We start from the raw sequence: 23737 nt of genomic DNA on the forward strand, positions 1-23737 counted from the left end.
CAGCCGAACAGGCTGGCTACCAGTCCCTCCCAAGGCTGGAATAGTGACTTTCTGAATGAAGGCTCTACTAAGAACGACAAAGAGTATCTTTCTTTTGTTAAAAAAAAAAATCTATAGCATTATTTAACTGAGTCGTCTTAACTTGGGATGGAGGAAATATTTAATACTCCTATAGTAAGTTATAAACACAGTAACTAACCTCTAGATTAGGGTTGGCAAATCGTATGTGTCGGGTCGTTATCATGTCGACACGATAATGACACGAACACGATAACAACAAACACGAACACGACCCGTTAAGAAAACCTCAAACACGAACACAAACACGACCCGCTACCCTCAGACACGAACACGACACGAACCACTTCGGGTCAACACGATACGATAACAACACGTATTGAAAAATGAGATTGTAAGAGTCATTTAATAAGTATTAAAAAATGAAAATAATAAGAATTAATAATATAAAAATATTATTTGTTAGCGGATAACACGAACACGACACGAACACGCATTGTTAACGGATAACACGAACCCGACACGAACACGACACGAAATTTTCGTGTCCTTAATGTGCCAACCCGATAAGGACACGAACCCAATAAACTCTGACCCAAACCCATTAATTTCGTGCCGGTTCATATTGTGTTATCGTGTCGGGTAAAAAATTGTCAGCCCTACTCTAGATAAAACAAACTCCTAAGTAACTAATTTTGTCTGTGCAAGTATAGGGTGAGAGTGAGATAAAAGTTTCATGGTCCAAGCTCCAAACATAAAAGAACAAAATATTAAACATGCGGAAAGTCGAGTTTTAACTGTATTAAAATTTTTATTTAATTGAAGAAAAATATAGTATTATTAGTAGGTAATTACTACAATATTTATTTAATTGGTAGTAATGGCTTCATTCGGGTTTCATTACAATATATTTCATCAATAGTATTTAGACAATGTCAACTTTTTGGCTACATGAGGAATAAATTGTTTGGAACATTATTTTATACTACTATTAGTAAAAAAAATTCTATAACTAGTAATACAATTTTTATTTTATCATTATGTTCAATGCGGCAAAAAGTTTGACGACATTCATATACTCTTAAACCAAAATATGAATAAAACTTTTGGTCTATTATTTTATTTATTTATGCAACTATCGAACTTATTGTTTTCACATTAAATAATGGTAAAAATCCGAATAGAGATAGAGAGTGCTTTCGCAGAAATTAAAATAATTGAAGCAGAATACATCGAAAAGCAAATTTAAGTTCCCAAATTTCTCCCCACAGTGTATACATACATACACATGAACATATACATTGGGAAATCTGAATCCTCCATTTTTATTGTACTAATCGATGCTGCATATCAACATACTCTGGAAAATGGCCGAATCTGAATCCAAATTTCCGCTGTTGCTGCTCCGATCTCCCTCAATCTCTCAGCTCTAAATCGCGTTTCATGATTTCTCAATGAAGTGAAAATCGGAGGGAGAAGAGATTTCAGCTGTTGTTTGTTATTTCGATTTTGTAGATTGCGTTCTGTTTTGTGTCGATTGTGGGGTAAGAATGGACAGTGGTGATGGTGGAGAGGTGGCATCAGCTGCGGCCGGTCCACCTACGCCGCTGGAATGGAAATTCTCTCAGGTCTTTGGTGAGCGAGCCGCCGGCGAAGAAGTACAGGAAGGTAAAAAAATATAATTTGATGAATACAAGAGTTTTTTGTTTGCTTTGGGGTCGGATCTTGTTGTTAGGGTTTTGGTTTATGTGAATTTGATCTGTCACTACCCGTTTAGTTACTTGATTTAGCAGGAAATATTGGTAATTGGTTGGGTTTTTGTGATTGATCTGTGTGGCAGTTTGATAATTAATTGCTCGAGAAGAATTAATGTTTAAGTGAGGTGAATTGAGTTCAGTGTTAGTATGCTTGTGTCGTTTCTCACTTACATGCTTTTCGAAGAAATTCTACGCTGTGGGTTTAGAACTATATATCGTTGTAATCTTTGTTTGATATCCCTTTTTTAAAGTGGAAGTTCTGCCGAATGTCCAACTCAGCAGCCCCAATGCAAGCATCTATATTTATGGGGTATTGGAGGGAGGCATGCTTTAGATATAGGTACATATGTAAATGTGCTCTGGGGGTTGAATATGTGCTGTCTACTGTTCTAGCGGTGCTGGCTTTTGTTTGGTTGACTAAAGTGATTCCAACATCTGTACTGGAGTTCTTTTTTCCAATATTCCTTAAGGCATAAATTGCAGCCAAGGCATGAAATACGCACTTCACTATATCCACAATATTCGATGAGTTGAAATGATCAAGGCCTTCCAAGTTTAGGGTGGCCTCTTTGGATTAATTTGAAATTCTGCATATCTGCATGGCATGCAGCATTAACCATGTTACATGGTGGCATATTACATTAGGACCAAATACCAAAAGAAAAATGAGTTGTTCCCAAGTAAAAGAGAACTTTATCTCTTTTTCTTGGTTACTTCATTTATTAAACGTTGTGGAATTAGGTTCTTGTCCATGTGGCAACATGCAACACACACATTGGATGATGCTTGACTAGAACTCTGATTCGAGGAGCAGTTTGATGTGAATGAAAGGGCTAGAGAATGAGTTGGCTGATGAATGATAACTATGCAATGCTAAATATTACTATTATTATTAGTTGTCATGATTGTTTTAATAAAATAATAATAAAAAAAATTTGCAATGCTAATTCTCGTCAGAACTCAGATTAGCTGATGAATATTAGTTATCTGAGATTTGAAACATGAATAATTTGGGCTTAAGAGGATTTCTTGTGATAAAACTTCAAGCATGCTGATTGAGTCTTCTAAAGAGCTTATTAGTTTGTCAAATATGCTAGTCCTGCATCAACATTGCTTAATCTTACTTTTTACTTTTAGTAGTAGTTTTTAAACTTAGACCAAACTTGTTGTGCAATGTGCATGTCACCTCTGCCTTTGAATTACTTCTGTTTATTTGTATATTTTTCTCAACTCGTACTACATCATGGTAAGCCTGATATTTGAGATGTACTCAAATTTTATAATCAAATATGTTGATCAGCTTCTTAATTTGCCCCAAGTTATTTACCAGATTTTCTTCTTTTATGGCTATATGCTACATTACCAAGAGATACAAATAGGATTAATAATTATCTCTATTATAAAAAATGAATTTACTGGTAACGACGTACAGTATTCGGATGTGTGCTTTCCTATTTTTGTCTCTTGTCTGACGGCTGTGTCTTAACATCTAATTGTTTCTTGTTGCAGTGGATATCATCTCTGCCATTGAGTTTGATAAAAGTGGCGACCATCTGGCTACTGGTGATCGTGGTGGAAGGGTGGTTTTATTTGAAAGGACTGATGCAAAAGAAGTGAGGCTGTGGGACTTAAAAGATTCTTTATGTTGATATGCTGAATTCTTGACTTAACTTTTTTGCTCTTTAATAAATCTAATTTTCAGCATGGTGGAAATCGAAGAGATTTAGAGAAGATGGACTACCAAGTCTCTCGACACCCAGAGTTTCGTTACAAAACTGAATTTCAGAGTCACGAACCCGAGGTATTTATTTGATTTTCAACACTTCTTCCTGTTGTTTCGCTTTACACCTTACTCATGCGATTATAAATAGTTTCCTTTTCAAATTATGGGTCTTGAGCATTTAATTATATTGTGAGTTTTCTGCTTTTAAATGTCACGAACCTGAGGTATTTATTTTATTTTTCAACAATTCTTCCGTTGTTTCGTTCTACACCTTACTCATGCGAATATAAATAGTTTCCTTCTTCAAATTATGGGTCTTGAACATTTGATTGAATTAGTGAATTTTCTGTTTTTAAATGTGTGTGTAGCAAATAAGCATCTCATTCTTGCTTCCTTTTTTTAACTTTTTTTTATCCTGAAAGGACTTCTTAATCATTATAACTTATGCATACATATATTTTTCTTCAGTTTGACTATCTAAAGAGTTTGGAGATTGAGGAGAAAATCAACAAGATCAGGTGGTGCCAGACAGCCAATGGTGCCGTCTTTCTCCTGTCAACTAATGACAAAACCATTAAGTTTTGGAAGGTGAGTGAGTCTTAAAATTCACGGTTTCATTTATAATCATTTTTTGCTAATATCTAATGCAGCCTTTTGTTTGCTGAGTTTCTTGTATAGATATTGGTTTGGATCTTTTGTTAGACTTTTCTTGGTGTTGTGTCTAAATTGGTTATTAAAGCTCAAGGAAAAAGGAACAAAGATTGAAGATTTGGATATTTTTCTATGAGAATTAAATATATACCGAACCTTGAACAATAATCATGGTGTTTAATATTGAAGATTCCTTCTCCCTACCCTAGGACCTCTCAACTTTCTTCTCTCAGGCTTGTATCTTGGTTGAATTGATTGTATGTAAGCCTGGATGATTCTTATTCCAATATAGACATTAGTAACTTATATTTTGTAATTTTTGTTGCATTATTTTAATTTCTTTGCCTTACCCTAACAGGTCCAAGAGAAGAAGATGAAGAAAATTTCAGAAATAAATGTAGACTCGGGTAAAGCTGCTGGAAACGGTGGTATTGCAAGTTCTAGTGTCTCTTCTAGTTCCAAAAAATTTCTTGCTAACGGCGACTGTTCAGATCCTTCTTACAATTCTTTGAGCAATGAGTTGTCCTTTCCACCTGGGGGGCTCCCCTCTCTACGATTGCCAGTGGTAGTTGTACTTAACTCATCTAGAGTTATACCAGTGGCATTAGGGATTCCATTAAAATTCTTTACTTTTTGATGTGCTCTGTTGAACATTATTTTTTAAAACTATCAATTTGTTCCCCCTTTTAGTTATATATGATCATGTCTCCTTTACATGTACTTGATCTGGTTTTGTGGTATGCTTGTGAATCATTTCATAACGACCTTTTTAAACAGATCATTGTTGATTGGTGGATCCTTATTGATGAATATTTTTCAAGGGTGGACTTATCAGTCGTAGTACCACATTGCATTCATACTTTTATGGACAGATCATCCACCTCCAAATGCTGACTGAGTTTTCCTATGACCTTTGACAATTGTAGGTCACAAGTGGTGAGACCAATCTTCTTGCAAGATGCAGGAGAGTATATGCTCATGCACACGATTACCATATCAATTCTATCTCAAATAACAGGTTGGAAACCTTTATTTTTTTCTTCGACAGTTGAAGTCTCTTTGCAGAAATCTGACAATGTTCACAGTTTGCTGCACATATTCTTTTGCATGCTCATCCTAGAAGTAGAATAGTTAGGACAATTTCATGTAAAGAAATTAGTAACATAACTGAGAGAGATAGATATGCCTTTTCTGAAAAGATACTCCCTCCGTCCCGCTTTAGCAGTCCCATTGACTTTTCTGCCCTCTTTTTGTAAAAATGATAAAAAATAGTTAAAGTGGAGAAATGGTAAAGTAAGAGAGACAATAATGTACATAAGACTCTTCTCTATATTATTCTCTCTCTTAATTTACCATTTCTCTTCTTTAACTATTTTTTTATCATTTTTACAACAAGAGGGCAGAAAAGTCAATGGGACTGCTAAAGCGGGACGGAGGGAGTATCAGTTTGTTAGAATATTTGTACAATAGCAGCTTTGAGATAATTCATAAACCATAGGAATATGAAAAGATATGACGCGTCTCATTACCCATTTAAAATGTGAATCATCTTACTCTGAGAAGGCTTATTTGATGAAAATGGTGAAAATAGTATGTTATTTACATAATCTTATTATATTAACAATATATATGTGACTGATTCATTTTGACTTCTTTAACTTTTTCAGATACATAATTTAGTAAATATAAGTAATGCATTTCTGATTTTGAAATTTATTTCCCTTCATTTGCCACATGATTACACGTTTAAGCTGTAACCTCAACCTCTAAATGCTGTGGATGCTGAACATATTTTGACTCTGTGGAACTGGAATGTGGTTACATTGTATATCCGTTTTTCTCCGATTCATTATGTTGTTAAAATGTACAATTTGTTTGTACTTGTTATTTTCTGCAGTGATGGTGAGACATTTATATCAGCTGATGATCTGCGAATAAATCTTTGGAACTTGGAAATAAGCAATCAAAGTTTCAATATAGTTGATGTGAAACCGACAAATATGGAGGATCTGACTGGTAAAATATTATCTGTATTTTGTTTTTTTTTCTTTATTTCTTTATTATCTTTTATTTTTGGAGGGGGAGAGGTAAGTTGTAGGGGAGTTGGTATGGGTAAGGCATTTATTTCCCCCTCATCTATGTCCAATGGAATATGTGGTTCCCAGTGCTTTCAGTGCATGCATAAGATTTCTTCTAGTCAATGGTTTATTGTTATAATTTAGTTCGAGTTAGAGAAGACTGAAAAAGGGCTAACACTGATATTTGCATCTAACACTTTCCTGTAATTTCAGTTATGTTTACTTTTTAATGTGACGGATCTCTTAAATCCGGAAAAAAGTAGTTTATCGGGTCGGAGTTGTCTTATCTCATTCAATGGATATGGTGACTTGAATCATCACAAACTTTTATAGCTAAGTGCTTTGATTGGTTCTTTTTGTTACATATTGCAGAGGTGATAACATCAGCAGAATTCCATCCCACTCACTGCAACATGTTAGCATATAGTAGTTCAAAAGGATCAATTCGTCTTATTGATTTGCGACAATCTGCACTGTGCGATTCACATTCTAAAATGTAAGCTCTTTGATAACCATTTGTGTTTTAGGCACCTCCTGATACGTAATTTGTATCTCCTGATTCTCCTTTAATACTGAAGGACAATAAATTAAATGTTGCATGGATATGAGACTTTTATTTCTCTATATTTTCCAGAACACTTTTGTTTAGCTCCATCGTAATACTCCTTTTCACTTTTGTTGGATAAGATAATAATTTTCATTCATAACAGATTTGAGGAGCAGGAGGCACCTGGCTCGAGATCATTTTTCACTGAGATTATTGCTTCAATTTCAGATGTTAAGTTTGCCAGGGATGGCAGATATTTACTGAGTCGTGACTACATGTCCCTTAAGGTTCCAACTTTTGTATATTTGTGCACTTTGTTTGTTGCAAATCCTTAAACTGGTCAGAGTGCTTAAGTGATTTTCATTTGGACTCATCTGCCTACTGCAGATCAATTTAGGAAACTATAGTGAATGATTTAATATTGTCATCATTAGAATTTGCTCTTGGCTAGACTGGGTTGGATAGTTAGATGTTATTTGCTTGCTTAAGTTCAATCCGGAAGGGGAAAATGCATGAACATATGCTTTTCTTAAACAATGATCCATCATTATTTCATCAATTTGCTGATGGAATTTCTTGGGTCTGCATTTATGATGATGAGATATATAACTGTTGCTATGCTTCAACAATTTCTGGTAGTTCCTAATTGATCTTTCACTGATAGATATGATTTGGTTGCAGCTATGGGATGTTAACATGGATTCTGGTCCAGTGGCAACCTTCCAGGTTCACGAGTATTTGAGACCAAAGGTGAACTACTTTTCATAACTCTTTTTCCTGAAATGTTTGTACGAACACTCCGAGGTGATTAAAATTTACTTTGACAATGCCTAGCTCTGTGACTTGTACGAAAATGATTCCATCTTTGATAAGTTTGAATGCTGCCTAAGTGGTGATGGTCTTCGAGTGGCTACTGGTTCATACAGGTGCGTCCTAGTTTTCTTTAGTTCCATCATAGTTATTATTGGTTCTTCTCACTCTAACCGAAGGATAAAAAATGTCAGCAATCTATTTCGTATATTTGGCTGTGCTCAGGGAAGCACTGAGGCAACTACTCTAGAAGCAAGTAAAAACCCAATGAGGTAACATAATCTCATGACTGTCCAATCTCTGTTTCTGTTGAAAAATCCTTGCTTATTGCTAGATATTGCTCCATTGCCTTTCAGAAGGCAGGTCCAGACCCCTGCTAGGCCTACCAGATCCCTGACCAGTAGCATCAGCCGTGTCGTGAGGCGAGGTGTGACATTTTTTCTTGTCTATTGTTACCTACATTCGCTTCATTTTTTTGTTTCCCAACTGAAGAAAGTTAATGAAATATGTTGCAGGTGCTGAAAGTCCGGGAGCTGATGCCAACGGGAACTCGTTCGATTTCACTACTAAGCTGCTCCACCTAGCATGGCACCCATCAGAAAACTCTATTGCTTGTGCTGCCGCAAATAGCCTGTACATGTATTATGCATAGTCAGTCCAAATTTGATGCTCGGTAAACATTTTTGGGTTGCTACTGGAGGAACACGCTTCTTTCAGCAACATGCGGCTTTGACCAATGTTACCTTGAAGTGCTTCATAAACGTTTACCACTGACTGAGCATGTCGGGTTCCAGAAATGGAAGTGGTGTTTTTGCAAGCAGCAGAGAAACATAACTATTTTATCCATCTTCACCCTTTTGCTGCGTCGCGCCCATCATATTCGTCTGTTTTTTTTTTCTTTACTCTCTCACAAGTCACAGCAAACGAATAGATGTTGTTATTTGTGCCAGGTAGCTAATGGGAAGGAATGTGGTTGTACGCTTGTAGCTCTCCCACAAAACGGAAACTAAAGATGCCGTATATTGTCTCTAGTTCTAAGGTACATGTAGTTTCTTCTTACTCCAAAAATCATGATGCTGCTAACTTTGCAGGCCATTAAGCTTTATTAACTTCCATGGGTAGCTTAATACTTTTCACATCAATCTATCTTAGGATGCTTTTTAGCCCTTTTCTTCAGCTATAGAATACTATTTCATTGGATATTTTCGCTTGTAAAAGTATTGAATCTTGGATTATAGTATTAATTTGTAAATTATTTTCCATTTCATCTTAAAATGCCCTTCAGTTTCTTACATGCTTTTAAACCCAGCAAAATGTGTGATATGATTGATCATTAGGTATGTTACCCCTTAATATCATTAATGGATTGTGATTTCGTTTTCTGGAAAGTTGTGCTTTTTCTAAACTAGTATAGCACGGTCCATTTTATTTTCTTCAAAATATAAAATATTGATTTGAAATAAAAAATAATATTATTATATGAGTTAAAATCATACATTGTTATAATTATTTGACCTTTCAAATAATAAAAATAATTTTAATTGATATATTAATTTGTAATTAAAACAACATTATTTTAAAATTTTTCAAAACTACCATTTTATATATGTATATATAGATATAGGTTTGTGTTAAAATGACAACCACCCTTAAAATGACAACGTGACAACGCTTATACAGCAACATTATTATAGATTGCTGTCTAACGTGTTGGATATTGCTGTTTAAGAAAAATTGCTGTTTAAAGACCACAAAATTGCTGCCCGTCTTTTTTGGTTTTTTTTTTTTTTTTTTTTTTTGCCACGTGGCAGCTTATTATTCGTCCACGTGTACAAATGATTGGCTAGAAATGGTGGTATGGTGTTATTTTAAGGGGTGGTGGCACCCTAACATGCCCCTATAGATATATTCTAAATATCCAACAATAATAATTATTTTATAAAATTATTTCAAAAATAAAATTTATTTCGACTCATCCATTTTATTTTCTTCAAAATATAAAATATTGATTTGAAATAAAATAATAATATTATTATATGGGATAAAATCATACATTGTTATAATTATTTGAACTTTCAAATAATAAAAATAATTTTAATTGATATACTAATTTATAATTAAAACAACATTATTTTAAAATTTTCCAAAACTACCATTTTATATATGTATATATAGATATATTCTAAATATCCAACAATAATAATTATTTTATAAAATTATTTCAAAAATAAGAACATTTTTTTTAAATGACTAAAATATACTACCAAAAAACTGAAAATCCCCAACATTGGTAGCATATGAAATGTAAAATTAATTTAAGATATTGTTTATCAAAAGCTATAATTTAAGATTGCACCGGTGAGACACTTCTTAGTCGAGCTTCATTTTATTGCAATATAGTGACCCTATACACTAAAAACCCAAACCCTGAAACTTAAATCATAAACCCTTAACTTTAAAATATACTCATCATGACCGACAAATGAGCCAAATATCAATAAAATTCTCCCTCTGTCCCACTTCAATTTTACTCTGTTGATCACATATTCTATTTTGGGGGTTTAAGATCTGTATTCGATATTCGATATCTTACACTTGGTCGGCCTACTTGATAATTATTAGAAATGGGCCACTCACCCCTTAAAAGGCCTCATAAGGGGGAGGGTTATCCACACTTATATAGATTAGATTGGATCATCACCAAGTCGATGTGGGACAGAATTGAGAGAATTTAACACGCCCCCTCACGTGTGGGCCGGAAAGGACATCGGTCTTCCATCACGTGGGTAGGCAATGCAAGAGATAAGAGAGAACCATCATCGATGTGGGCCGGAAAGGACATCGGTCTTCCACTGGTGAGGTAGATAAGAAATAAAGAGAAATCTATCATCGACTTGGGCCCGCTCTGATACCATATTAGAAATGGGCCACTCACCCCTTAAAAGGCCTCATAAGGGGGAGGATTATCCACACTTATATAGAGAAGCTAGGATCATCACCAAGCCGATGTGGGACAAAGATTTGGAGAATTTAACACGCCCCCTCATGTGTGGTCCGGAATGACACATCGGACTTCCATCACGTGGGTAGGCAAGAGAAGAGATAAAGAGATAAACCATCATCGACTTGGGCTCTGCTCTGATACCATATTAGAAATGAGCCACTCACCCCTTAAAAGGCCTCATAAGGGGGAGGGTTATCCACACTTATATAGATTAGATTGGATCATCACCAAGTCGATGTGGGACAGAATTGAGAGAATTTAACACGCCCCCTCACGTGTGGGCCGGAAAGGACATCGGTCTTCCACTCGTGAGGTAGATAAGAAATAAAGAGAAATCCATCATCGACTTGGGCCCGCTCTGATACCATATTAGAAATGGGCCACTCACCCCTTAAAAGGCCTCATAAGGGGGAGGATTATCCACACTTATATAGAGAAGCTAGGATCATCACCAAGCCGATGTGGGACAAAGATTTGGAGAATTTAACACGCCCCCTCACGTGTGGGCCGGAATGACACATCGGATTTCCATCACGTGGGTAGGCAAGAGAAGAGATAAAGAGATAAACCATTATCGACTTGGGCCCTACTCTGATACCATATTAGAAATGGGTCACTCACCCCTTAAAAGGCCTCATAAGGGGGAGGGTTATCCACACTTATATAGATTAGATTGGATCATCACCAAGTCGATGTGGGACAGAATTGAGAGAATTTAACAATAATCCTTACTGATAGTAGAGTTTTTTTTTTACCTAAAGCTTGGTTGTAAATCTATAACTAAAGAATTGTCTTAAATAAATGACCATCATCAATTTTAATGTTTAAGATTTGATAAGCCAATATCATCTATGTTGTTTTGCTTTAAAAACTTTTTGTTTTTTTTTCAATTTTTACTAACTCATAATGTTAAAAAGTGACCATCATCTAGATTATATTTCTCTAACGTTTTAATTAATTCATGAAAAAATAAAAATACAAAAACTATATTGTATTGTTAAAAACTCAACCACTTTTCTCAATTTTTATATTAGATATGTAAAGATTTTCAGAAGCTCCAATGAAATGGATTTAGCAATTTCCTCTTGTGCAGAAGCCGTTTTCGGTTGTAAAGATTTTAGTTGTTTTTCCATTGTCTGTGTTCTGGAGAAAAAAAATCAGTACTAAAAGTAAACTAAATACTTAAAGAATTGTAATGGTTATTAAAAACTTATTCATATCACAAAACGTTACAAAACCCATAACACCTCTTAATTAATTAACCAATCATATATAAGTTTAAAACTATTTTAGTGCTATAGCTAATGTTGTGATTGGGATTTCTATCAGTTATATTAATACGTTCAATAGATAGTTCCTAAGATATGTTAAAATATAAGGATCCTATTTTAAAATATTTTCGCTCATTTATCACCAAAAATCTTTTCAGTTTCCCTTATTTATCATAAAAACTCTACTAAACTTTTCACTTTTTCTAAATGATTTAAGGAGTATTGGCAACTTTGTTTATTGGTAAAATTCAACCCTAGTATCTCAATAAGTTGATTGCGTAGGAATATTAATGTAAAAGTTGGATAAATAATGCTTATTATATGGCAATTAGTACTGCATAACAATGCATTGAATATTAGCATTAATATAATTATAACAGTTACAAATAAAGTGGAATTAAGGTAATTCAATAAATTTGTTAATTGCATTTTTCATTATTATTATTATGCAGTAATTCCTATCAACCGATTAGACTTTTTTTACCATTGAAATGTCTCAATACATGATTGCATATTAAGTAGAAAATGAATTTCCATCACTATTGTGCATTAAATGCACACAATTCTTACAAAACATACTCGTCCAATTTTGGTTTGTTTTTAGGATTTCCTATTTCATCTTAAAAAATTACAACAACTATGTTGATTGTTGAGTTCTACAATTTTTCGCACAACGGAATATTTTTTAAAACACATTAATTTCAATTTTGTGAGTTTTGTGAAAAAACTAAAATTAATGCCATTGTAAAACTTTTGAATACATATATAATTGAATATAATCATCTATACATGTATCAAAAGGTGGAAACATTTATACTAATGCCATTTTAATTAAAACTAAATTACCAATAATTAATACTCTAAACAGTGAGCTCATTAACAATCCATATTCCTCAATTTTAATTTTATTCCTATTGTCATCACACTCCACCAAAGTGCTTCGCATGAAAAAAAAAAAGATAACTGCTTTTAAAGTCACCAACTTTCCATGAATTTCGGTTTTTCCCACGAACTTTAAAAAGTTCGTGTAATCTCATAAACTTTATTGTTGGTTGTCATTTTCCCATATCAGGTTTTCTGGTCTGATTCAAACTGTTCTTTTCCTATTAAATCAATGTCCAAATTCTTTTATCTTACTATCGTTATCTTCGTCTTTGAAATAGCTTCGCGTGGGTACCTTGTACGCCTCAATCGGAACTCGGATGAAGAAGTTATGGTCATTATGATAGTACAAGGTCGCACAAAGGTTGCAACCTTCATCAAATGAATCATCTAAATTCTCTATATATTACTCCATTTTTTCAGAAAAACTGTTGTTTTTAGTTTAAGTTTTAATATGGTCCGCTTAGTAAGTTAGGATTCAGCTAAAATATAAATACTTGGAAAATAATACTGTACATTATTTTTGTAAAATGGAAAAATGACTCCGACCGTGAGACCAAAAAATAAAGCAAATTTCCATCAAACAAAACAAAATAACCCTAAAGAATGTATAATTACCACTTCTCCTAATGAGATTTAAGATATTGTTTATCAAAAGCTATAATTTAAGATTGCACTGGTGAGACACTTCCTAGTCGAGCTTCATTTCATTGCAATATAGTGACCCTATACACTAAAAACCCAAACCTTGAAACCTAAATCCTAAACCCTTAACTTTAAAATATACTCATCATGACCAACAAATGAGTCAAATATCAATAAAATTCTTTCTCCGTCTCAGTTCAATTTTACTTTGTTGATTACTTATTCTATTTTGGGGGTTTTAGATCTGTATTCGATATCTTACACTGGGTCGGCCTACTTGATATTCCTTACTGATCGTAGAGGTTTTTTTACCTGAATCTTGGCCTAAATCTGTTTATATGCCATGTCCAGAAAGTGCTTTACAATAGAGCTATATGAATGGTAAACAAAAAAAAAATCTTGCTTGCATTCATCCAAGCATCTATTCACCCAATGGTATTATTTATTGAAGCCGAAGTAGTGTTTTGTTGAAGCTATACTTGTATTCTATCTAATCAAATAATTGTGTTTCACAGTTTAAGGAATGTAATAGAAGGAATGGAATACATATAACAAAGCTAAAAAATGAAATGCAAAGCTAGTCATTTTTTTTTCTACCACGGTCATGAGCCCATGACAATTTTAATTAACAGAATTGGTATTTATAGAAAATTTAATAGCTTTTGCCATTCTAATTCGGTAATCCATTTTACATTCTTCTCTATTGACACTTAGTGACCCCAATTATAATTTATTATAGATTGAAGTAGTAATAAATGGCATATAAATTTTTAACCGTTCTCAATGGAAGATTTTGTTTAATCTGAACCAAATGTGTGTAGAAGTTCAACCACTTCCCATATTGTTAGGTTTCAAACTAAAATTGGCCGCAGAGGCTTAGCGCAGTTGGTTTCGGGGGATTAAAAAATAGTTTTAATTAAATTGTAATTTTTAAAATGAAAATGGTAGTTTTGTAAATATCTCCAAGCCTCCCCTTTTATAGATTTATAGATTAATTCATAATCAATTTTTATATTTCAACATAGAAACTGTCGAATGAATTTAAAATTGTGCTTTCTGAAATTTCATGAATTCAAGTGAAAGATTAATAGTTTTTTTTAATTGCATTTACCTCCTTTGCACAAAATTATTATTCAAAATGTCCTAAAACTCCCTTTTTATATATGTATAGATGTGTTACAATGTGAGCAGTAACATTTTTTGGTGGTAATGGATTATGACTAAGCTATATTTTTATGGGAAAATGTCTACTCAATTTTGGGATATATTGTTGTTTTTATCTGCATGTGCACATATGCCATCAAAAAGTGAAACACGAGAAATTTTATTATGAAAAAATCAAATCCACCATCCATTTTGATTTCCCATTTTTATGTTTATTCATGTTTTCCGATTTGCCAGAAGCTTGATTTTAGGTATTTAGGAACATTATTCAAATAGTGTGGCTTGGTGTCTAGTCAGTCGCACCTTTTTTTCAATAGAGTCTAGTGCGACATGCAACTTGTATCTAATTTTCAAATGTGATCGAACACCAAAACAATTATTGATATATGACATCAATATTTTTCGAATTTGTGTTAATATTTTATATTCAGATGTGTTTGTTCATCATTCAAGTAGATCACTCTTACAACAAGTTTCTTGTTGCTGCAGCTTACAACGTGCGAACGTTCGTTTTACCTTCATCATACTATTTGTCAAGTCTTATTCATATTACTTACTCTCTTTGTCCCACCGCAAGTAATAAACTTTTCATTTGGGTTGTTTAATTGCAAGTGATTGATTTATTTTTTGGCAAAACACAACACATTTTTTCTATTTTACTTTATTATTATCTTTTTTCTTACTTTTATTTTGCTTTATCTTTTCTACTTTTTCATCTCTCTTGCCTTATTCTCTACATTTAACTCAATAATAATCATTTTCTTAAATCCCGCGCCCAATAGAAACCAAGCATATACTACCTCTGTCATAAAAAAAAATTACACTAACTTTACCATTTTGGATGGTCTTAAAAAATTAGATCAAATCTAAATATGGAAAGTTTTTAACAAATTATATATCACTAATAATGTGGATTCTATAATCTACTAACACTATTTTCATTAGTTTTCCCTTGTCCCATCTCTTTCTTAATTTACTAATCTACTATATCATTTACAAGTTTGTTTATTCGTTAAGGATGAAGGAAGTATTTAGTGTATTTAAATGTCTATTGTACACCCTCCGTTTTATGATAGTAGAGACATTTCTTTTTTAAAAACTGAAAGTAGAACGTAACACTAAACATATTTGAACAAGAAAATGTTAACTATGGAAGTGTTGTGTTGAGCACAAAAGAGTACTTAAATATAGAAAACACGAACTAAAAACTCAAGTGTTTGAAGAACAAAAGGTTTCTAAACAATAGGTTTGTAAACAGGTGGATCTGAGATTTGGAACATATAGCGATCGGGGGAAAGCGGAAGGGATCACCTACAACAAACCCTAAAACAAATTCTAAAACACACTCACAACAAAATAAAATAATCTTGTAAATATGAGCAATTTTGATAAGTGTTGGTGGGGTCTATTTTATTTTGTTGTGAGTGTGTTTTAGGATTTGTTGTAGGTTCTCACTGTTGAAGGCGTTGAGTGAGTTGTTGCACTTATCTCCTCAAATAATCCAACTTACTATGGAGCCGCGGGATCTTCGGCATTTGGCCTACGTCTATGACATCCAACCATAACTAAAACTCTCATACCACGTTAACATCATGAAAGTATGGTGAATTGGGAGATGATACAAGGAACCACTCAAAAGAAACACTCACAACTCAAACGAATCCACCTAAGAATTCAGAGCAAAAAGTAAGAAGAATCATCTTCTCAAACAAGCACGGCCTGAAGTAAGTTTCTGGCCGACTGTTTCAACCTCAACGTCGATGCTTCCAAAATCCAGGCAATGACCAAGTGGCCTATGCCAACCACGATCAAGCAGCTTCGCGGATTTTTGGGTCTTACAGGTTACTATCGTCGGTTCGTCAGTCAATATACCATGATCGCTGCCCCGTTGATGGAACTTCTAAAAAAGGACAATTTCCATTGGACCGCGAAGGACACTACAAGCTTTGAAAATTTGAAAAAGGCCATGACGACGGCCCTGGTTCTCTGCCTCCCCGACTTCATCAAAACCTTCATAGTGGAATTGGATGCCTCAGACCTAGGAATTGGGGCGATTCTTTTGCAAGAAGTTCATCCAATCACCTTAGTAAAAAAATTGGGCCCTCGACATCGCGTCGCTTCGACCTACCACAAAAACTTGCACGCAATTGTTGAAGCAGTTCAAAAGTGACATCAATATCTTTTGGGTCGCGAATTTGTCATCAAGAGTGATCAACGAAGCCTAATAGAGCTCTTACTTAAAGTAATCCAAACCCCTGATCAACAGTTTTACATACACAAACTAATGGGTTATAAGTTTCGTATCCAGTAACAAACGGGGGCTTCGAATCGCGTAGCTGATGCGCTATCTCGTAGGGACTCTCAAAGCACAGCGCGCCTGTTCCACTGGCTGCCCAACCAGTCTCATCCATCTTGTCTGACATTCTAGCCGAGAATGCGAAGGATGACCATTTGCGCATTCTACACTATGCTGTTCGAACAAGAAATGCACCTGGACGTATTTATGCTCATGAGGGCCTCCTCTACGACAAGAGACAAATTTACATCAGTTAAACTTCGCCTTTGCGAAGTAAATTGTTGGCTGAATTTCATGGATCTCCACTTGCGGGGCATCAAGGTGTTGATCGAACCTTCCACATGTTGGCGACGGTTTTCTTTTGGCCAAACATGCATAGAGATGTTCGTGCTTTTGTGGCTTCATGCCTAGCATGTCAATAGACGAAATACCCAACCTAGAAACTCGATGGGTTAATACAACCACTCTCAATTCCTACACAAGTATGGACGCGACCACTTTGGATTCTATAACAGGCTTGCTTCAGTCGCACGGATTTATGGCATCATGGTGGTGGTCGATAGATTGTCCAAATATGCTCACTTTGGTCCCCTACCATCCGCTTTTGATGCACCGAAAGCAGCCCGTTTATTTGCGCAATTTTTTGCAAAGCATCATGGGTTTCCCTCTTTCTTACTAACCGACCGTGATCCTATCTTGATGAGCCGATTCTTGATTGAATTAATGTAGTTGAGCGGCACCACGCTCCAACACACGACTGCTTATCATCCACAAACTGACGGCCAAACAAAAGTCATAAATTGAACGCTCAAACACTTCCTTCGCGCATTCACGTTCGACTGTCCAGCACGCTGGTTGAAACTCCTGACATGGGCTGAGTTAGCCTTGAATTGTAGTGTTCATGAGGGTACACACTACTGCTTGTTTAATTGTTTTGCCGCTGCTTGTCTGGTCGAGTTCATCAATCTACACACCACAGAGATACCTCGGGGTGACAAGTCCACTTCAATCTTTTCACGAATCTCAACTGTACTGGTTCCTTTGTTCATGCACATGTTAGTTTCTTTTTAGTTTGAAAATCCAATATTTAATCATAAAACTTGAAAAATCCATTATTACCTGTTGTGTGATGAGTGCCTAAGTTATTTTTACAAGCGTCACATGCCTGCTGGCTCTTTTGTCGCTGAGAATTGCTTGTATAAGATATCTTTGAACTCTTGGTAGAAGATGAAGGACTGTTTACAAAGTTGTAGAATCCATTTTGCGTCCCTATGGCGAGGTACCCTCATTCTTACGTTTATTTCTCTGCTGAAATAGCCTACTGCACCTGTGATCGTACGCTGTCCTGATGGACTTATCCGACAATAAACTGAAACGCTTCATCAGCCCCGATAGACCTATTTTTATCAGGACGAAGTTTCTGATACCGTTTCTTTATCGAGTCTTTATCAGCTAAATGGGTCAAACCAAGCACGCCATACCAATTCGATTCTCCATTTAATTTCTCCTCTTTAGCGGCAATATAAATCTCAAGCGTCCTCACCATTTGAGAAATGCCCTCTAGTTCAGGACACAAATTCTGAGCTTCAAGGGTGAACTTCTTCGCCCCCTTCATGTCCCTTGCCATAAACATCCTCTTAGCAATTTCTTTCGCTCTCACGGCCTTAACTCTGTTGTACTCCATCTACCCCTTTCTCCTCCCTCTATGGATCATCAAGTTAACAGAACATAAAATCAACTACTCATCCCCCAAAAAAGAAATTCAACAGCTAAAACACAGCTAATTCATGAAACACAAGTAAGCCAACTTCAATCCTAAACCATCTAGAACTGATTTCCAGAAAACATAATGAAATCATGAGCTAAAGAATTATAGCATATCCATCCTCAACCTAAATCACAACAAACTAACTATTACTTCAAACAATACAAACGCAACCTCATCCAATAAACAAAATTCAAAAATAAATAATGAGCTAATTCCCCAGCAGACCAAACCGAAATAGATAGCATACCGTAGAACAAGACGAAGAAAATAATCAAATATGTTAGGATTTAGATTTGTTAGTCCGTTAATAAAAGTCATATTCTTTAGGATAGTCAGCAGATTTGATTTTATTATTAGTTGTTACCACTTATTTAGCTAGACGAGAACTGATTTCAGTTTTGCTATTCTTTGTAAAACTATTATAAATAACTGTTTTGCATCTTCAATAAAGTAGTTCATTCCCTCAGATTCAATATCATCTTGTATGATTTAATATCCTTACAATCTGGTATCAGGGAGCCCCCACTGGGATCGAGAAAAGTAGCAGCCTTTCAGAGTGACTCACAAAAAAAAAGATAAAATTTTTTATGCAGCTTGCCATACCACGCTTCAAAGGTCACTACGATCATTGGAGCATGCTGATGGAAAACCTTTTGAGGTCTAAAGGTTATTGGAGTTAAGTTGAGATTGGTTATGAAGAACCAAAAGCAGGAGCATCATTGAGTGATGCTAATCGAAAGAAATTGGAGGAATTGAGGACTACGGACCTCAAAGAAAAGAATAACATGTTCTAGGCAATCGACATGACAATTCTTGAGCAAATTCTAGAGAAAAGAACCTCAAAGAAGATATGGGATTCCATGAAAAAGAAATTCGAAGGAAATGCTAGGGTGAAGCGTTCCGCCCTACAAGCATTGAGAAGAGACTTCGAGATTCTGGAGATGAAAGTAGGTGAAACCATCACCAACTATTTTTGCACAGGTTTTGACCGTTTCTAACCAGATGGGGAGTTATGGTGAGCAAATGAGCGAGAGTACCACTGTCGAGAAGATTTTTAGGACTTTGACTGAGAAATTCAACTACTCCCTCTGTTCCACTAGAAATGAAACGTTTTCCTTTTTGGGTTGTCCCATTAAAAATGAAACGTTTCTTAAAATAGAAATAACTTTATCTCTACTTTTCTCTCTCTCTTACTTTACTCTCTCTTCTTTAACTCACAAAACAACACTACATAAAATCTTGTGCCGAAAAACAAACGTTTCATATTTATTGGGACGGAGGGAGTATATAGTTGTCTCGATCGAAGAATCTTAGGATATTGATTCACTCACAATTGATGAACTGCAAAGTTCATTGATTGTGCATGAACAAAAGTTTCATAGGAGTAATGGAGAAGAGAAGGTTCTCAAAGCAACACTGAAGAGAGGAATGGTGGAAGAGGTCGTGGGAGAGCTGTGTTCAAAGGAGGAAGAGGCAGAGAAAGAAGTCCCCAATCCTACAACAAAGCCACTTTCGAGTGTTACGAACGCCATCAACTTGGACACTATCAATATGAGTGTCCAATGTGGCAAAAACAGACCAATTATGCGTAGATGAATGGCACAGAAGAAATGCTTCAAATGGCTTATGTAGAGTTGCATGGAGCAAGTTGAAATGATATATGGTTTCTCAACTCTGACTATAGTAGTCATATGTGTGGAGATCGGTTAATATTTATTCATATTTTATAACTCATGTACTAAAGTTATAAAAAAATGAATAAATATTAAGCTTGTGCATATATCTGGTTGTATACATAGTATTATTGGTGGTGTTCGGTTTCCTGGATAAAATAATACCAAGATATAATATAGGATTGAGTTGTGAGATTATTTTAGTTATAGGGGGTTAGATATGACTAATTATCCCATGATTATCCATCTAGGATTGAGTTATCTCATGAACCAAACACACTAGGGTGTTTAATCCCGGGATACAATCTTACAAACCGAACATGAGAATTATAGAAATTTCCATAAATAATCAATTTCTTTTCCTTTAAAATTCATTTGGCCATATATGCTCCAGCTTGAAGTGGAACCTAATATAATTCCATTTGGTAAAGAAATATTAGTGAGACACACCAAATCAGATTGCTAACGTGGTGTACCTAGACTATGAAATTTTTTCTCAGAAATAGGCATTTTGTTAAGAAGCGAAAAGATCCACAAAAAGATTAAGCATGAAATAGACTTTTTCTACCTTGAAAATCACGAGACACAAAAAGCTTTCTTATTAATTAGATGAAAGCTTCTTATATTTTTCAAAGAAATTATACATATTCTTCATCCTAAAATGAAGCATTTGAAGTAGTAAAACAATTTTTGGGGCATTGCTGAACTGCTGATGCAATTAAAAATATTGCTAATCCTAAACAGTAAGAATAATGGTTTAATATATTATGTAGAAGTATTACTTTTATGACATGCATGTATTACAATATGCAACATCTATACAAAATATAGTTATATACAAATATACTAAAAGAAAATGTCTTATTACAGCATATTTATATTTTGAAAAGTTTTTTGTGTCAGTTTTACTATAAAACTATAAAGGATTACATTCGGTCCTACTTGGTATGGTGTAATGGAATAGGAGAATAGAATGACATTCCTACCTCCATTCTTTTATTTGATAAATTTTTTTCTTAAGAATCACCATTCTATTTGGAATGGCCATTCCACATTCCACTCCACATGTGAATAACCACTCCATCTATTTAGCTAAAGAAGGCCATTCAATTCCATTTCATTTTCCTTTCTTCTTATTTTAAATTTTATTAAAATTATATAAATATTATTTATATTATATTTTAATTTAATATCATCACAATTTTATAATAAAAGTAAACTTTTAAAATTTTAAAATTTTTAATAATTTCACACACACACACACACACACACACACACACACACACACACACACACACACACACACACACACACACACACACACACACACACACACACACACACACACACACACACACACACACACACACACACACACACACACACACACACACACACACACACACACACACACACACACACACACACACACACACACACACACACACCCCACATGCACCACCACCACCACCCCCACACACACACTAAGACCACGTTTATCGGTGCTTAGCGGCCGACCTCCACGTCATTTGTCAATTAAAATAAAAAAAAAATTCCCCAGCTGGTCTCTCTCTCTTTGAACGCGGTCGGATGGTGTGCAACCACCGACCGCATGGTCTCTCAAATACTCCCATGATTCCTCCAATGAAATTATGCCAAATGGCACAATTTCATTGGCTGATATTTTTATTAAAAAAAATGAATATATCTTTAATATATTATATACAAAAATTATAAAAGATACTAAAATTTATAATTTTTCATCCTCTACAAATAGAGACCACATTTGCTATAGTTTTGCATACAAAAAAATCTCATATTTTCTCAACATATTCTTTTTTTGGTATAATTTCTTATTTTGTAATCCTTTTATTGTTTGTTTTTTTAATAATTTTTAGTTTGTCATTTTTCGTACTTTTTAAAAAATTTTAATTCAATAATAAATATTTTATGTAATAATATTATTGTTGAAAAAATAATATAAAAAATAAATAATGGTATGGTTGGGTGGTCATTGATAAATCATGAAAAAAGGTGTGGTTGGATTGAATAAATATTAATAATATTGAAGATGATGTGGAGGAGATAGAAATTAATTAAATATTAAAAAAGTGGATGGTTGGGTTGGGTTGAATGGTTGCTGATAAACATAGTTTAATACATATTCACACACACACCATCACCACACTCACACATACACACACACACACACATACACGCGCACAGTAACACATATGTGCGCACACACATTTCCACCACATATGCACACACACAACACCACATATACACACACACCACCACACGTACATACACAACACCACATATACACACACAAGAAAAATGGAGTATTTGGGAAATTTTTTTTTGAATAAATATATTTTTTTAGAATCAACATATTAATTATTCATATTTCATTCTATTCCATTTCTATATTATTTGTAGTTTTCAAACATGGAATGAAACCAATCAAGGAATAGCAATTTCATTAACTTTGTATTCCTCATGCTGACCAAGCACAATAATAGAATGGAATTGTCATTGCATTCCCACCTTCATTCCATTCCCTCTTCATTCCATTCAATCATACCAAAAAGTCCATTAATTACTCCACATTATTAATTTATGTTTGCAGCCTTTGTACTATTAGATATTCCAAAATTATATTTTTAAAAAAATATAACGTGTCTGCATCGCACATACGAGGTACTAGTTTGTAAAAATGTAAAACTATTTAAACTGAGCTTTATCCGTACAATAAATCCTGTTTTTTAGCGGTTGGGCTCCATTCAAAAATGGATATCTAGTTGACTTCAATTGGCCCATTTTATTAATTCATTTTTAAGAAAAAAATATTCCTCACAAAAATAAAATAAAATATGGATATATATTGAATACAAACACAAAGAAAAACAATACTCCATTAAAGGCGATACCAGTAGGAATACCCTAATTTGGTAGAATTAAAAATTGTCGGGCTTCATCTTATGCATTTTTTACTCATGTCAGTTTTAATATCATTGGAAATAAATGTAAGTACATTATTTTAAATATCATGTTTTTGGTCCACATTTTTTAATTTTTAACATAAGTAATTATAAAAACCCAAATGAGGCTATATATATTTACGAACAAGAATATTTAGACAAAAATATACCCAGGAATGCGATATAAATGAACCTTCAGATTTCACGAATAACTTTATTAGTGATTTATGGTTGTATTTCAGATTTATTTGTTTTATATGTAGGAATTGAGAGATTTCGGAAAAAGGGTTTCAATTCGCAGGTCTTTCGAAATTGAGGATTAAATTGTTGACCTTTCGAAATATGAGATGTGAAATTTTTGAAATAAGGGATTTTCAATATTTTATCTATTTGTTCTTCTTTTTCCTTATGATTTGTCACACAGTATTTATGAATTGACCAAATTATTCCTAATATTTTCACCACA

General features: G+C 34.3%; 2 protein-coding genes across 4 annotated transcripts; one reads left to right on the plus strand and one right to left on the minus strand.

Moving 5' to 3' along the window:
* The first annotated feature begins 1212 nt into the window (after window positions 1–1212).
* On the plus strand, window positions 1213–8876 carry LOC125189097 (serine/threonine protein phosphatase 2A 55 kDa regulatory subunit B beta isoform). Of its 3 annotated transcripts, none has more exons than XM_048086292.2 (14): window positions 1213–1686; window positions 3285–3388; window positions 3478–3576; window positions 3967–4086; window positions 4508–4717; window positions 5076–5167; window positions 6047–6165; window positions 6600–6723; window positions 6938–7061; window positions 7456–7524; window positions 7609–7700; window positions 7779–7856; window positions 7944–8011; window positions 8100–8876. In XM_048086292.2, the coding sequence occupies exons 1-14, from the start codon at window positions 1569–1571 to the stop codon at window positions 8234–8236; spliced, it is 1554 nt and encodes a 517-aa protein (XP_047942249.1). In that variant the 5' UTR covers window positions 1213–1568; the 3' UTR covers window positions 8237–8876. The 3 variants fall into 3 exon arrangements, with proteins under 3 accessions (XP_047942249.1, XP_047942247.1, XP_047942248.1); XM_048086290.2 differs by having other exon boundaries at window positions 1214–1686; window positions 7941–8011; XM_048086291.2 differs by having other exon boundaries at window positions 1215–1686; window positions 4508–4714; window positions 7941–8011.
* A 9324-nt stretch (window positions 8877–18200) lies between these two features.
* LOC148926388 (uncharacterized) lies at window positions 18201–18530 on the minus strand. The gene has a single exon (XM_089059113.1). The coding sequence runs from the start codon at window positions 18528–18530 to the stop codon at window positions 18201–18203; it is 330 nt and encodes a 109-aa protein (XP_088915239.1).
* Between the last annotated feature and the right edge of the window lie 5207 nt (window positions 18531–23737).

This window comes from Salvia hispanica, chromosome 5 (assembly GCF_029641045.1).
Source record: "Salvia hispanica isolate PSC_SH4W2 chromosome 5, Shi_PSC_v1, whole genome shotgun sequence".
NCBI lineage: Eukaryota > Viridiplantae > Streptophyta > Magnoliopsida > Lamiales > Lamiaceae > Salvia > Salvia hispanica.

Bases quoted from the DNA above. Each gene is read 5' to 3' on its own strand.
- LOC148926388 (XM_089059113.1), bottom strand. From the start codon at position 18,530: ATGGAGTACAACAGAGTTAAGGCCGTGAGAGCGAAAGAAATTGCTAAG.
- LOC125189097 (XM_048086290.2), top strand. From the start codon at position 1,569: ATGGACAGTGGTGATGGTGGAGAGGTGGCATCAGCTGCGGCCGGTCCA. The intron at 3,577-3,966 runs GTATTTATTTGA...ATTTTTCTTCAG, and splicing joins TTCAGAGTCACGAACCCGAG to TTTGACTATCTAAAGAGTTT. The intron at 7,857-7,940 runs GTAACATAATCT...ATTGCCTTTCAG, and splicing joins GCAAGTAAAAACCCAATGAG to AAGGCAGGTCCAGACCCCTG.